Source organism: Mustela nigripes, chromosome 6 (assembly GCF_022355385.1).
Source record: "Mustela nigripes isolate SB6536 chromosome 6, MUSNIG.SB6536, whole genome shotgun sequence".
In the NCBI taxonomy this organism is placed as follows: domain Eukaryota; kingdom Metazoa; phylum Chordata; class Mammalia; order Carnivora; family Mustelidae; genus Mustela; species Mustela nigripes.
The window spans coordinates 9,511,613-9,527,803 of NC_081562.1; the positions used below are offsets into that span (position 1 = coordinate 9,511,613).

General features: G+C 43.7%; 2 protein-coding genes across 4 annotated transcripts in view; both read left to right on the forward strand.

Annotated features, from left to right (window-relative positions):
- The window catches only part of FAM227A (family with sequence similarity 227 member A), a 77,110-nt gene extending 69,185 nt beyond the window's left edge, over window positions 1-7,925 (forward strand). The window contains exons 16-17 of the mRNA XM_059404594.1: window positions 659-785; window positions 6,377-7,925. Coding sequence (XP_059260577.1) covers window positions 659-737 — 79 coding nt within the window. The 3' untranslated portion in view covers window positions 738-785; window positions 6,377-7,925. The remainder of the gene's footprint in view (window positions 1-658; window positions 786-6,376) is intronic.
- Window positions 7,926-12,996: 5,071 nt separating this feature from the next.
- The window catches only part of DMC1 (DNA meiotic recombinase 1), a 39,919-nt gene continuing 36,724 nt past the window's right edge, over window positions 12,997-16,191 (forward strand). Inside the window, exons 1-3 of one of the 3 annotated variants that reach the window (XM_059404595.1) lie at window positions 12,997-13,130; window positions 14,631-14,714; window positions 15,497-15,541. In XM_059404595.1, the coding sequence (XP_059260578.1) occupies window positions 14,664-14,714; window positions 15,497-15,541 (96 nt within the window). In that variant the 5' untranslated portion in view covers window positions 12,997-13,130; window positions 14,631-14,663. Of the gene's footprint in view, window positions 13,250-14,630; window positions 14,715-15,496; window positions 15,542-16,191 lie in introns of all 3 variants that reach the window. The other 2 variants (XM_059404596.1, XM_059404597.1) reach the window with 2 other exon arrangements.

Consider the following 16,191-nt stretch of genomic DNA (forward strand, 5'->3'; position numbering starts at 1 on the left):
ACCCACCTGTTTGAGCCATGGAATCTTAAAGGATCAGTGGTAACTCAGCAGATCTATCAGAAATAAGCTTTCTGATATCCACCTTAGATTCTCAGAAATCTAAGCCAACGCAGTTTAACTTACCAATATTATTATTCTTCCCTCAGACTTGATTATATTTCAGATAGCTCTTAATCTAATGAACTCCTCGTAGACCTTTAAAACCCAGCTGAAAAAAATAAAAAAATAAAACCCAGCTGAGGCATCACCTCCAGGAAGTCTCCCCTGACTTGCCTACTCAGGGTACCCGTTATGTGCCCTGTGCTTTCCTGATCATGCTCCATAGATCTTAGCCTACTTAATCATAGACTTCCTTGTCCATTTCCCTAGACTGAATATTTGGCCTCAAAGAATCTTGCCCTGGGTGATCTTGTTTTCCTGGGACCAAGTCCAGAGCCTTTTAGGTACCCAACAGTGCCTAAAAGACAGATGATGGGATCGTGCAGTGCATTCAGCATTCTGTTCTGGTTATTTGCTGTCGCCACTATTGGTCCCTTTGTAAACATCTCTTGTCACTATCTATCAAGATTCCAGTGACACCTTTGAAGAAATCACACTGAATTTTTGAGCCAATTTTTGTTAACTGTTTTTTTTTTTTTTTTTTTAATTTCCCCCACAGGAAGAAAAAGGAGGAGAGGGAAAGAGAAGTAAGAGAGAAGCTGGACAGCTCTCCCTTGTCACTATCAGACCCTGACTAATTCTCTCCCCCTGGGAAGCTCCCTCAGGAGCCCTGATATTTCTACCAGGTAGGGTAAAACAACAGGAGAAAAAGGAAACTGTGGCCAAAGACTGAGAAACAAAAAGAGCTATTCCCAGGATAAGGGAAATATTCCATCATAGTTGCTCCTAGGCTGAGTGAAAAGCAGGAGTGAGGAGTTTTTGCTTGGGGCACTGTGTTTATTCACGCCTTTAGTCTTTTACCCACTGATTTATTTTAAATATTACAACTCATAGTATTAAACTATAATATAATAATGGCTTTAGTTGTTAACTAAACAAGTAAGCTCAATGCACGACAGACATCACCTCATTTTGACCTTCATAACAGCTGTATGAGGCAGACATGACCCACTGCATTTTACCCAGCAGCAAGCCCAGGTTAGAAAAGTTTTCAGGGGGACGCCTAGGTGGCTCAGTCAGTTAGGCGTCTGCCTTTGGCTTGGGTCATGATCCCAGAGTCCTGGAATCAGGTCCCTCTTCGGGCTCCCTGCTCGGCAGAGAGTCTGCTTCTCCTTCTGCCTGCCGCTCCCCCTGTTTGTGCTCTCTCTCTCTCTGACAAATAAAATGAATTTTTAAAAAAAGAAAAGGTTTCAAGGATGCCTGGGTGGCTCAGTCAGTTAAGCATCCAACTCTTGATTTCAGCGCAGGTCATGATCTTAGGGTAGTAAGACGGAGCCCTGTGTCAGGCTGTGCGCTCAGTGTGGAATCAGCTTGCGATGTTCTTCCTCTCCCTCGTCGCCTCCCCCGCTCTCTCTACATTAAGAAAATAAGAGGTTTCAGAAGTTCCCTGAAATAGATACTGGGTTAAAAAACAGTCGCTAACACACAGTGCCTATTTTCGAGAAGCTCACACTCTGGTAGAGAGAAGGCAAATGGATCAATCAATGAACACCCTCAACTCCGGAGGTGCTTTAGACAGAGGGGACCCCAGGAGCCACGCAGAAACACTTCTTTCTTTTTAAAGATTTTTTTTTTTTTAATTGAGTAATCTCTACTCCCAGCATAGGGCCCAAACTCACAACCCTGAGATCGAGTGTCGCACGCTCTTCTGACTGAGCCAGCCGGGCGCCCTCAGAAACACTTTACAGAGGTGGTGTTCCTTGAACTGGGTCTAGAAAAGATAAGAAGGGGTTTGCCAGGCCGAAGGAGGAGGAGGAGGCAAGAGGCTAGCGTGAGCCTGTGGTGGACAGATCAGCAAAGGCGAAGGCTCAGAGGCAGGAATTAGCATGGCAGGGGATCAAGAAGGGGTGTGAAGGGGGTTCCAGGAGAGGTGAACACAGAGAAGATCTCCGAACAAGCCATGGAACACTTTATTTTCTAAGTTTTCGGGAGTTGTAGATTTTAAAAATATTGGGGTTTTAAAAGTCCTGATGGGGGCGCCTGGGTGGCTCAGTGGGTTAAGCCTCTGCCTTCGGCTCAGGTCATGATCTCAGGGTCCTGGGATCGAGCCCCGCATCGGGCTCTCCACTCAATCGAAAGCCTGCTTACCCCTCTCTCTGCCTGCCTCTCTGTCTACTTGTGATCTCTGTCAAATAAATAAAATCAATCTTAAAAAAAAAAATAAAAGTTAAAAAAAATGTCCTGATGGCACGGGGTGCAAGGGTGGCTCAGTGGGTATTTGTGGAGCATAACAAATAGCATGGAGGACAAGGGGAGATGGAGAGGAGAAGGGAGTTGAGGGAAATTGGAAGGGGAGGTGAACCATGAGAGACTATGGACTCTGAAAAACAATCTGAGGGTTTTGAAGGGGCGGGGGTGGGAGGTTGGGGGAACCAGGTGGTGGGTATTAGAGAGGGCACGGATTGCATGGAGCACTGGGTGTGGTGCAAAAACAATGAATACTGTTACGCTGAGAAGAAATAAAAAATTTAAAGCAACAACAGCAACAAAAAAAGAAAACAACAAAAAAAAACTCTGCCTTCTGCTCGGGTCATGATCCCAGAGTCCTAGGATGGAGCCTCGCATCGGGCAGGAAATCTCTGCTCAGCAGGGAGCCTGCTTCCTCCTCTCTCTCTGCCTGCCTCTCTGCCTACTTGCAATCTCTGTCAAATAAATAAATAAAATCTTTAAAAAAAAAAAGAAAGAAAGAAAAAGTCCTGATGGCAGATGAAACAGTAGGCTCTACAAATAGAGTAGACTTTATTCTAAAAAGATCTGGGTTTTGAATCTTTGCTCTGCTCCTTCTGCAACCTCAGGTCAAGAACCTTTGTCCTCTGGGCCTGTTTCATTGGCCCTAAAAGATGTGGATGGCGGTTACGTGTGGAGAGCTCAGCTATAAAAAGAACCTGCCGTAGAACCCGACAGTTACTAATAGTCGTCGTATCATTGTTTCATAAAGCTTCCTAACCTTCCCTTATCCACGACATCTTTGAACATGCCTGTTTGAGACCACTGGTCTACCCCAGCCCAGAAGGACTCCCAGGCTTTCTGGGCCCTGGACCAACTGAGTTCTTAGCTCTTAGGACAGTCCCCTAAGCCACCCCTGGGCACTGAAATGGTGAAGCTCCAGAAAACACAAATTCTTAACTTGCAAAGAAGAGCCTCCAAGCTCCAAGATTCTCACATTTTGTAAAAAAGATTTTATTTATTTGAGAGGGAGAGAGCAAGAGAGCACAAACAGGGGGAGAGGCAGAGAGAGAAACAGACTTCCCGCTGAGCAGGGAGCCTGATGTGGGACTTGATCCCAGGACCCCGGGATCATGACCTGAGCCAAAGGCAGATGCTTAACTGAATGAGCCACCTAGGCGACCCTATGATTTCACATTAAGAGAGGGCACACACAGGATCCAAAAATGTCTCCCCAGACACTTGTTTCAGAAATCACTAAGGACTGGCCACCCCAGTATTTTCAGAGCCTAAGGAAGAGCAGACCCATTCCCCCTATTACAAATACTAGAAGGGGAATTGAATGAAGTTGTTTTGGCCCTGTGCTAGGCATGTTCCATTGTCCCATTCAAGTCTAGGTAAATTTTCTTTTCCTATTTTTCAAAGGAGGCAGCTGAGGCTTGCATGAGTCGAGGCCCAGGTTCCTTATGGAACAGTTCCAACTGTACATTGGACCATTCTGTACTGGGAGGTTTGAGGCAGACCCAATTTGGAGAAAGCATCTAGCCATTATTTTATAGGATTACTGCTCTAGGGTGGAGGAAGAGGTAGGCAGACCATTTTCCTGAGCTCAGAGCCTTGAATCTCCCATGTGTTGGGGGCAGGACTGCCAGAAGTCATAGTACTCTTTGCAGAAACCCATCAAAATATCACCGCTTTAAATTCTGCCACCCAAATAAAGTACTATTGAATAGCATAAACTATAGAATTTCAGTATATCTGAAAACTTTGGTATCTTAAAGTAACATATAATATGTTAAGAAATTATAACTTTTTACAGGTTATTTTTTCTTTTTTTTTTTTTAGTTTAATTTTTTTTCTTAATTTTAACTTTTACTTATTCATTCATTTTATCACTTTGAGCAAGGGCACCCAACAGAGTCATGCCAGCTAGATATTACTCTCTTCTAAGCATGGTCTGAGTATGCTTTAAATCCCACAACACTCCTATAAATTCTGGGGTGGTGTTGTCCTCATTTTATAACTGAGGCCAGAGAGGTTTAGTGATTACTGCCCAAGCTCTCACCTTTGGTAGACGGAAGAGCCAGGATTTCAAACCCGCAGCCAGACTCTAGGGCCTGCCCTACAGCCTATTTCTAAGAGAAGTGTTAAGAAGTAAGCTTAATATGAAGGCAAGTTTTATCAGTCTATTTTTTTCCCTTTGATTAGAGAAATAGCCACTGTGACTGGCATAGCCTCATGGTTTTCAGCCCCACTGGTTTGGGCTGTGGAATCTCTCAGGTTAAGAGAGGCTTGTACATACTGTTGTTTCTGACCTTCTAATGTTTCAGAATGGAAGAAGAATGCCACTAATTCATTTCACTTTAATAAGTATTCATTGCTCTGTCCTCTTTCTTAAATATCCTTTAGCCACTTTTTCATCTGGCCAACTCCTACCCGACCGTTAAAACCCAGCATGGGGGCATCACTACCTCCAGGAAGTCTCCCCAAACTGCCCTAGTGACTTTCTACTTTGTGTTCTCTGCTTTTCTAAGTTTGCTTCCCTGAATATGACTGACTTTAGTGATGGACTTGTCTATCTTGCTCTTTGTGCTAGAAGTCTCCCAAGTTCAAGGACCTTGTCTAATTCAGCATTGAATCTTTTGTACCTGTTCCTATGGCTTGCTCATAGTAAGGATTCAGTAAATTTTTGGTGAAGGCATTAGTGATTAGCTAATGTGTGTTTAGCATTCTGCTTCAGTTCATTGCTTATACAAAAATTGATCACATTTTAGAACTTTGCCTCTCTATACCCATGAAGTTGAATAAATCCTCTTAAATTTCTTTTGCTTATATTTGAATTAAAATAATTCATATTCATCCTTTAAAAATTAAATAGAGAGGCAACTCTGGGGTCAGATCACCTGGGTGTCAATCCCAGCTCCTTGACCTATGACTGACTAACTCTGTGACCTTGAGCCTTACTTAATTAACTTCGCTGTGTCTCAAATTTCTTCATTTGTAAAATGGGAATGATAATGGTATATATAGCGTAAGAATTTAATTGGTTAACATTTGTAAAGCATTGTGAACAGTGCCTGATTTAAGTAATATATAAGATGCCCATTAAATTAACTGACTGATGGGCACCTGGGTGGCTCAGTTGGTTGGCCATCTGTCTCTTGATTTCAGCTCAGGTCATGATCTCAGGGTCCTGGGATGGAGCCCCTCATTGGGCTCTCTGCTCAGCAGGGAGCCTGCTTCCTCCTCCTCTCTCTGCCTACTTGTGATCACTCTCTCTCTGTCAAATAAATAAATAAAATATTTAAAAATAAATAAAATTTAAAAATTAACTGATTAACTATGAAAAGCATAATGTAAGTACTTATTAAATTAATCAGTTAATAGTTGGACAAAGCTCATTACAAAAGATTGCACTCCTCTGGACCTGCTTTCCATTCCCCGGCAACACATTTTCCACTTTCTTCACTGATTGTTTTGGTGTTTGTTTTCCTGTTCCGGTTGAAATACCATGGTGCTCTGGCTCCTTGATTTTTCACTGTTAGGCACTGTGCATTGAGTTCTCAGCAGGGAAGGGAAGGACTGGGCTCTCTCTCATATGCACATACCTCCTATCTCATCCTCTCAGTGTGTTTCTGTGGTGGTTTGGTGTGGATCGCTAATCAGCGTTGTTATACCATCAACACAATTGCCATGAGCCGTGGAGAGTGACGTAGTGATTTTTGTTTTCCTGTAGAACCTTCTGCTATCCCTGGACCTAAGTCTCTCTCTCTCTTTTTAATCTGCCTGTTTTCTTGCCTTTTTCTTTTGTCATGTTCGTATCACGACTTATCTCCAAATTTTCCCTGGGTTATACAAATCTGCCCCACCCTACATTCAGACACATTACATAGTCCGTCCATTTCACCTTCATTTCCCAGTCTTCTGACTAGTTTCACTCTGGGTGGTTGATTTTAGGCTGTTTATGTAACCCTGCGGACTCACTTCCATTCTCTTCTTCACATAGGCCTTTTAATCTTTTTCTCTTTATATTTTTATGATTTATCTACAGGGAGGAAACCAAGAAGTGAAAACCAATGCAGAAAAGTGAATCCAGCTTCCTTAACCCCTCACCTTCTAGCTCTCCTGGATGAACCCTTGTCCAAGAATGGGGACAACTATTGACTGAAGCCTGCCCACATTGTTGGGTCTCATCGAAAGCAGAAGCAACACAACAGTAATACCACAACACATGTAGTTGCTTCCAGTCCATGGGACAAAGAATATTAAAGTTCACTTCTACCCCTGGACAAAGTCAGGATTTAAGTTGAAGTTAAGTCACCTCATTCCCTCATGCATTCACTTACTAATTCTTTCACTCACTTACTAGTGGTAATACTATGGAAGATTTAATATTACTATATAACACAGTAATAGTAGTCATAGGAGACAGTTACTGAGTACTTATGATATGCTGAGTACTCTGGTAAGTCTGGCTTAGACATGATCTAGGTTAACCCTCCTAGTGGCTCCCCACAAGGTGAGTATTGTCACCTCCATCTCTCCTGGGAAGACACCGGGATTTGGAGGGGTTGCGCAAGCCCTCTAGATGTCTATTTTCTACCATGCCTGCAGCGGTCCCAGAGGGTACAGAGATGAATAAAGACACAGTACTTGGCCTTAAGGTGCACCACGGCCTGGAAGAGAGGGGGAAGGATATAGAAGCCAATAAATACATTAAGCTTTGCCAGAAATCTGTGTGGAATCCAAGAAAATCCAAATGGAAAGCGACTTCCCAAAGACTCAGAGGTGCAGGGGTGAGTATGTGGAAGGAGCTGGGCTGACGGGTGTGGCTTTTATCACTTGGTCCTGGTCTGTGTTATAGCAGTCTGCCTGCTATAGTTGGAAGAAAAGAAGCAGATGGCTATTTGCCTGAACCAAGAAGAAAATAAGTACCTTCTTGGGATCTCCAGTGTCGCCCACAGATAACATATAATCATTTGAATAGTCCTGGTAAAGGGATGGGAGAAGGGTGATAAGGAAAGAGTTCAAGCGTTGGCCCCCCAAAATTCAGGGCTTAGAGTCCCTACCCTGCCTCATGATAGATGTATGACGTTAGGCCTAGTAGCTGTGAAACTTGACCTTTTCTGAACTTGTTTTCTTGACTGCAGAAAGGGAATGCCTGCCTCACAGTAGTGTTGTGATCATTAAATGAGATAATTTATGCAACGTTCTCGGCACAGGGGTATTTCACTTGGCCATTGCTACCCGCTATTGTTGTCATTGCTGTTAATTTACACTTCTCCCGAAACCAGGACGTACGGAGCCCTTGCCATGTGCAAGGCGCCACATAAGATAACCAGAGGTTTCTCACGCCTTCCCTTCCCACTCAAATTGCAGTTAGCCCTTTATTTACAGTTTCTCTAAGGAGCCATACTCTCTCCTATTGCTGAGTCTTTCCTCTACTTCTGTACCTGAAAATCCCTTTCCCTCCTCACTATGAAGTCCCAATAACACTCATTCCTACTCCACCTTCTGGACCCCACATAGGCATCCTCTCCTTCAGGAAGCCTTCCCTGATACACCGCCAACAAAGTTGGCACAGGGACCCCTCCTGTGCACTCCCACAGCCTTTCATGCCCCTCCATCATGGTAGCAGTTACCATAATGGGTGTAATCGCCTGTCAACCTGTCTGTTTCTACTAGCCCCCACCCAGAAGCTGTCCTGGTTTTCTGGACCCAGATTGTCTTATGGGACAATCCTTTGCACAGCTTGGGGCCAAGATCTCTGCACAGACCCCTTCCAGAAATTACTGAGGACTCCTAATCATTGGCCTCTCAGCAAATTCCAGATCAAAAGACCTGTCTCTGTTCTTTGTAAATATTAGAAGGGAAAATTATGGTGAAGGATACTTTGCCCTTTATAAGGGGAAGGGGGTAGATAGAGTGTTGCAGGGAACTAACATTTAAAAAGCATTTACTGTAAAACAAATGAGTAATTGTGTAATACTCCAATTCTGTCATTCCCAGTGTTGCTGAGAACCAGCACCCTCAGCACATTAAAGTAGAAGAGATGAAGGTAAAATCCTACTGTCCTGATTTTGAACTGATGATGAACTAAGGATGTATTTAATGTTTAAAAACAGTTGCCTGAGTAACCGAGAGGAGGGATGTCTAGAAAGGGGAGGGGAGGAGAGAATGGAAGGGTTTATAAAGAAGCCTGAAGAAGCTTTTGGGGTGATGGATATGTTCACTTCATTGTGGTGAAAGGTTCTCAGGAGTAGATACATTTTAAATAAATGCACTCTCTTGTATGTCACTTATACCTCAACCTATTTAAAACAGAACAAAAAACCTATTTCCTAACTCTATCCATTGAACTGACCTAGAAATAAAGACCGCAGTAGCAATGCCCCAGACCATGGACTTGAAACACTATTTGCACTAAAAGGATTCAGGGATCCTTGAAGAAATGGCTGGTTCCCCGTCTAGGGCAGGGAAATCATGAGATGAACACACAACCTCTTGCTACACTAGACAACAGAAAAGCTACTAAAGATAAGAGTCCTGTCCAAGAAAGTCATGAGCCAACTTGGGATCTCATTGGCTAAAGATGGGATAATTTAGGGGTGCCTGCCGGCTCAGTCGGTAGAGTATGCAACTCTTGATCTCAGGGTCATGAGTTCAAGCCCCACATTGGGTGTGGTGCTTACTGAAAAAAAAAAAAAAAAAGGTTGGGACAATTTAAGCATTGTAATTGAAGTACATCAAAAACATTTTCAGGGGCACCTGGGTGGCTCAGCGGGTTAAGCATCTGCCTTTGGCTCAGGTCATGATCTCAGGGTCCTGGGATCAAGCCCTGTGTTGGGCTCTTTGCTCGGTAGGGAGCCTGCTTCCCTTTCTCTCTCTGCCTGCCTCTCTGCCTACTTGTGATTGCTCTCTGTCAAATAAATAAAATCTTTAATTTTAAAAAAATCCACAAAAACATTTTCACTTAGATATTCATACTATTGCTTTAAAAAGATTAAATGGTCGCCATTGAAAGATACTAGGGAACCAATTCATTATTCTAAAATCTGGCAAAAGTCAGCATTTACCATGCCATTTCCATACAAACCTTATTACCAGCTAACCAAACAGTAGATGAGGGGAAGTTTCTCTTTTAGAAGTATTCCACTTAATAAATTAAAAAGGAACAGAATTAACTAATCTGTACGCCCAATGTGGGGCTCGAACTCACAAGCCCAAGATCAAGTCACTCGCTCCACTGACTGAGCCAGCAAGGCGCCCCTGAACTAAACACTTTTAAGCATATTTCCACATTATTTCCACATTATTGTCTTCTCACTATATTATTGTCTTCTCTGTGAGTGAGGTGCAGTTTTCCCCATTTTCAAAAGGTCTTTTTTTTTTTTTTAAGATAGATTTATTTGACAGAGAGCGATCACAAGTAGGCAGAGAGGCAGACAGAGAGAGGGAGAGGGAAGCAGGCTCCCTGCTGAGCAGAGAGCCCAACTCTAATGGGGGCTCCATCCCAGGTCCCTGGGATCATGACCGGAGCCGAAGGCAGAGGCTTTAACCCACTGAGCCACCCAGGCACCCCCCTGTCCTTCACTTTTGAGAGCTATTTTCCCCCTAGCACTTTTCCACCCCAGCAGAACCACTTGCATTTCCCTAAATAAGCCTCTGTGTTGCCTCTGCCTTTCCCACCCTGCCCAGCTGGCAAATCCTCCCTTGTCCTCGCAGCCCCAAATTAAGGGTCACCTCCTCTGGGAAGATCATGCGGTGAGACACCTACCTGTTACCCAAATGCACGTATAATCCCTCTTAACCTTGCCCTGTGTGTGATTATGTTTCAGTGTCTATCTCCCTTACTAGACTCATGGCTCTTGAAGGGCAGAGACCTGTCTTCATCTTCTTATCCAGCAGAAAGCTGGAATCAAGCTGTGCTTATTAATTTTTAAAGATTTTATTTTATTGAGAGAGAGAGAGAGCACAAACAGGGGGAGAAAGAGAAACGGTGCTTGATCCCAGGACCCTGGGATCATGACCCAAGCCAAAGGCAAGACACTTAACTGACTGAACCACCCAGGCACACCATCAAGCTGTGTTTAGTAAATATTGGTTAAATAACTTGTCAGGGACATGCCTCTCTGGGCAGCTATGTGCTGAAGTTGCAAGTTTTTCAAATTTGGAAATATAAATAAATGAGAAAGCCCCCAAATGACTGGTGTGTGTGTGTGTGTGTGTGTGTGTGTGTGTTTCAGTGTAATTGCCTATAGTAATTGCCTATATACATACCAATCTATAGCCCCCATTAGGGTTTGTATCTTGTTGGTTGTTGAATCTCGGGTACATAACCCTTAGCACAGTGTCTGACAGATAGTAGGGATTCAATAAACATCTTTTGAACGGATTAAATTTGTTGAAGGGGAGATACCCAGTGAAATTCTTTTGTGTGTGATGATCTTTCATTCTTAAGTTCTCTACCAAAGCATTTCTCATATTTGAGCTCTTGAAACTTCAAGAACATATAGTCACAGGCACCAGTCTGAGGAAACCCGACTGCAGACTGTGGGATCATATGACTTTATTTGATTATAAGGCGGTTGTCCACAGAGGGGCAGTAAAGTGTAATGGTTTAAAATTCAGGTACTCCCACTGCCTAGTTGTTTTCAGAATACCATAAAAATGAAACAAATTTTTAAAATTTTGTAGAGGATTTGTAGACTCACTGAAGGATTTGAGAAATTGGGAAAGCTGTTTCACACAATTACTAATTAGTTACTGATTGCTACAAAAGCTCTGGCTCCCCATACTCTATATCTAAAATAGGAAAGTAGCATTTTACAATGCAGAGTTGTTTTTTTTTTAAAGTAGTCATTTTTATAAGTATTTTATGGCTTCTGAATTTTGTGTCATATTTTAAAAGATTTTTCTTATTCTGGGATAATTAAAAAATTGTCTCATTTTCTTCTAGCACTTTTGTTATTACATTCAGATTTAATCTATTGATCCATCTGGAATTTATATTGGTATAAGGTGTGAAGTAGGGTTCCAATTTTATTTTTCTTCCAGATGGCTACCTAGTTGTTCCAACACCATTCCCTGAATTCATCATTTCCCCACTGATCTGAAATATCACCATTGTCATATTCAGAATTTTTATATGATATGAAAGTCTAGTCTTTTTTTTTTTAATTTTTTTGGCCTGATTTGAGTGGATAAGTCTTCAAGTATACTTTTAAACTACCCACAGCTTTTGGGTTAAAAATTTTTTTAAGTTGCCTATAACCATCATTACCATATCCAAACACGATTTTTATCCTCATTTTATGAATTTGTCGTTCCCAAGCTCATTTCTGTTTCTTTAAGTGTAGTGCACACAACCTTCAAATATTATGAACATTTCTCTCTCCCAGCTGTCACTACACCAAACTACATATGTTAGATTTCCCTAAATCGTCTTGCTGTGCTCTTTGCAGCTCTTCCATACACTTGGGTGTCCTCACCTAACGAGCTGCTCGAAAGTTCTACAGTCATTAGGTGAGGTGTCAAGGGGAAGGCCTGTCACCTCTATCCAGTTCGTCCATCCCCAGACTGGGCACTGATTTCCATTTAACACAAAGGACAGGCTCTGTTTCTGGAAAGTAAGATCTTGAAGGAGCTACAGTAGTTATTTGTTGGCTTTTTAAACAATCCACTCTGAGGGGGAAAAAAAATGTCCTACAAAATGCCAACTGCTATTGTGGGAATTTTTTTTTCTATTTATTCCAACAAAATGATTCAGACACTGAAGAAAAAGGGTCGTCCTGTACTAGGTCTTGAACTCCGAGAACTGTTTGCACAGACACCCATGCTAGCCTCCACCTCAACAGATGCTCTTTCAAATGTTTCATGACTCTCTCGTCAACAGTCAGTCTCCATTTAAGGGGAGCAGGATGACGCCGCCAGAGACGGCTGTGCTGGCAAGAAGGCGGGCCCCAAATTTCTATTTAAAAGCTGGACCAAAATATGCTTGGCTTCTGTTGTCTATTTAAAATTTCAAGTTCGGACGCAGAAAAATTACTCTCCATCCTGAATGGGCCCTGGGTGCCTCACTGCCAGAGAGCGAGCGGCTGCTGGTACGGGAGCCACAGAGAAGGGATGGAAATCAGCAGCAATGCTGGGGTCTCAGTGAGGATCCCATATTCCACCTCCTGACCTGAGGGTCCCCAACAAGACAAGCATTTTGCGCGGCACCCGCCGCCACGTCAGCCACCTCCGCTGAGGGCCCGCTCCCCGCCTTGGTTGCCCACCTCACGACCCTTTCCCAGCGGCCTCTCTCCATTTCGAACAACCCCCACCTAAGGGCCTTCTTTCTCACAGCAGCCTGTCTTCACCTCAGCGCCCTCCTCAGTGCCCCCTAATTTCCACACGTCTCCTCAGGGTCCCCACCCTGGAGTCTTCTCCCCACTTCAGCATCTCCCTCAGCTCAATGGAGACCCCCAGCCTCTGCTCGTATCACGGTCCCTCTCCTCAAAACATTTCCTCTGCCTCAGAATCCCTCCCTCTCCCCATCGAGCGCTCCCGCGAGGTTCATGTGGAAGCGGCTCCTAGCGGCTGCTCCCCCATACCTACCCCACCGGTGCCTCGCCCCGCCTCCCTGCAAGCCCCGCCCCCGCCCCCGCCCCGCCCCATATAGGCCCGCACTCTTGTTCCACGCCCCGTCTCTGTCTCAGCCCCACCATGTCCCGCCCCCACTGTGGACACGCCCCTGTGTCATCGCCCGGCCCCGCCCACGCTGGACCGGTGCCCAGACTCGTCCGTTGGCGCCAAACCTGCTGGTCAGTGATGCGAGGGCTCCCAGTCTCAGCGTTCTGGTTCGGGGTTAGAATCCCTGAGGACGGGAAAGCCCGGGTGGGGGGCGGAAGGGAGTGACCTTGAAAACTTCGCGGGACTGTAGGTACGAGCGGGGTCTGTGGCAAAAAGCGCGAGCGTGTGGAGAATGTGAGGGGAAAGCCAAGGCTTGCTTCCTTGGGTGGGGCTTGGTGGTCGTCGCTGGGCCCTGGGCTCGTGACTTTCTGCGTTCTGTCCGCACCCCCGGGAGGAAATCTCAGTGACCCCCGAAGGATTTCCAGCAGCATTATTTTAAAGCAAGTCGGACCTAAGTCTTCACTCAGCCTCCTCGGCCTCGTTTGGGGGGAACCGGGTGTCGGGAAGATGCCCATGGCGGCTCCCCAGCTGCGACGCCTGAAACCGAGGTGGCAGGGAGCCTGCTTTTAGGATCCAGCTCTAACCCCCATCCATGGCCTCTTGAGAAAGAACTCTCTTTCGTTTTATCAAGGCGAGAAGAAATGAAAGATTTTTTTCTTCCATGAGGGCAGTGTGGAATTTAGGGTCGTCCTGTATGTGTTTACCTGTCTGAGGGACAGTATTCCCGAAGATCCCATTCACGTCGTCTTCTCTTTGCCTCAGATTTTGTGCTGCTCAGCGGAATTAGCTGGCGGCAATCATACGTCTACCGTAGTAGTTGGTGTTCCTTCCCCTGGGCCCCAACCGTGACTTTGGTAGGAAGCGAGAAAACACAATAAACCAAGAAAACTGATTGCTTGGACCACATTGTATTCTATGGTCATGCCTTATAGATTCCCGAGATCTTAAAACAACTACTACAATGTTTAAGACTCCATTTATCTGCTTATTGGCCCTCATGTTATCATAATATTGGGTATCTACAATAATTTTAAATCTTAAAAAAAAATTGAGACCAGTAAATATTACAAAACAAAATAGAGCTAATGTCTTAAGAAACAAAGAAATATGTTGCAAGAGAGCCCATTCATAATTAGGAGGGCAGGAAGGCACTCATCGTATATGAGAAAGTTAAAATCTGTTGATTGAGGCTAGACTAAGTTCTAGGAGCCAGGAGAGATACAGGAAGAATGACATGAGGTCAAAATTCGTGTTGTTAACAAAATTGGTATTGTTAACATAAACGTGAAAGGTTAAACAGCAACATGGAATACTAAATAGTATTCCAAGACAACAAAAAAGATATTAGCAGTCATGATATCTGTGCTTTAGGAAATCAAAAGATGAGAAAAGTAACCAATTTTCAGGAAAAGGAGTAGAAACTAAGTTCCCCACCCTCACATACATACACCCACAAAAGAAACAATGTCACATGCCCTGCAAAAAGCAGATAGGCCAGCCCATTCATTCTAAATGAAATGTTTCTCTAATTCCTCTTCTGGTCCTTGGTGACTTTGAAATGAAATCAGGGAGGTCTCTGAGCAAAGGATTTTTATCTATGACTATTTCCTAAATAATATTTATTTTCTCAGAACTGATTATTTTTCTGCTGCTCACCTTTCACAATGAAGGAGGATCAAGTCGTGCTGGAAGAACCAGGATTCCAAGATGAAGAGGTATGGCTAGAATGCTGAAACATGGGTAGACGTTCAGTCATTCCACAAAAATGCTGCTCTGTTGGCTATTATTTTTAGAAACTAAGAGTGGAAAGAAAACATAGTTCTAGGGAGAGGCAATATTACAAATATGTAACGACTTGTTTGGCAAGGGGGTCTAAGATTAGCTACTTCGCAACTAGCATGAAAGTATTTTAATAACCGAACTGGTATGGCCATAATGGTATCAATCCATGCTGGTACTGAAGGAGTTCAAGGTCTGGTGGGGCAGAAAGTTGAGAAAACATAGTTTTAAAAGGGTTAACTGTTGGGGCAGCTGGGTGGCTCAGTGGTTTAAAGGCTCTGCCTTCTGCTCAGGTCATGATCCCAGGGTCCTGGGATGGAGCCCCACATCGGGCTCCCTGCTCAGTGGGGAGCCTGCTTCTCCCTCTCTGCCTGCCTCTCTGCGTACTTGTGATCTCTGTCTATCAAATAAATATATATATATATTTTTAAAAAGTAAAGAGGTTAAATGTTCCACTCCTTTGGGTTAAGGTCTTAAAAATCTGGACAGGACACAACTAAAATACTGGGCTTCCCAGCCCTTTCAGTGTTGGTGCATCTTCTAAGTATATAACAATGTGTTTGAAAAAACATTATTGATCCCAACTCGCTCTGTCTAGGAAAGTGGAATTTGAGGCATTTTGGAGTGACTCATAATACTGAATTAACTCTTTAAAAGATATGATACAACTGGATATGAAGAATCAAAGCTCTTTTTTTTTCTGTTCCATCTCCTCCAGGAATCTTTGTTTCAAGACATTGACCTGTTACAAAAACATGGGATTGTAAGTATTTTTTCAATTTTCCATGTAAGTAATTTTTCAATGTGAAATTGTTCAATTCAGAGTTTCTCAGCCTTGACCCTACTGACATTTGGAAATGGGCAATTCCTAGTGGGCGGGGAGGGGACTTTCCTGTGCATTTGTTGAGTGTTTACAGCACCCCTGGCTCCTGACCCCTCATTAGATGCCAGTAACACCCCTCTTAGTTAGGACAACCAAAAACTTCTCCAGACATTATCAGGTGTCCTAAGGGGGCATACTGTCCCCAGCCAAGAACCACTGGTCCAACTGGAGGCATTCAGAGCTACCCACCCCTGTCTTCATCAACAGAAAATTCAGTTCTGTGGCAGATGATCAGAGTAAATAATGTTGACTGAAATCAGACTTTAAGTAGATGCATTTCAGCAGCAGTTCACTGATAGTAAAACTTCCCTGACATTATCTTTTGAAGCCCTCACATTTAATCTCTTTCAGTTGGATTTAGAAAATAGGAGCAAGAGAAAATCCTAGTCCTTTGGTGATGTAGCTATTTGCATTTTCCAAGGATCGAGGGGGAAAAATTTTAATTTTAAAAGAACATAATCATAATGAAGTTCTCTAGAAGGAAAGAGATGAACTGAGTGGGCGAACGTGTGATACATTTGCTAGCTTTT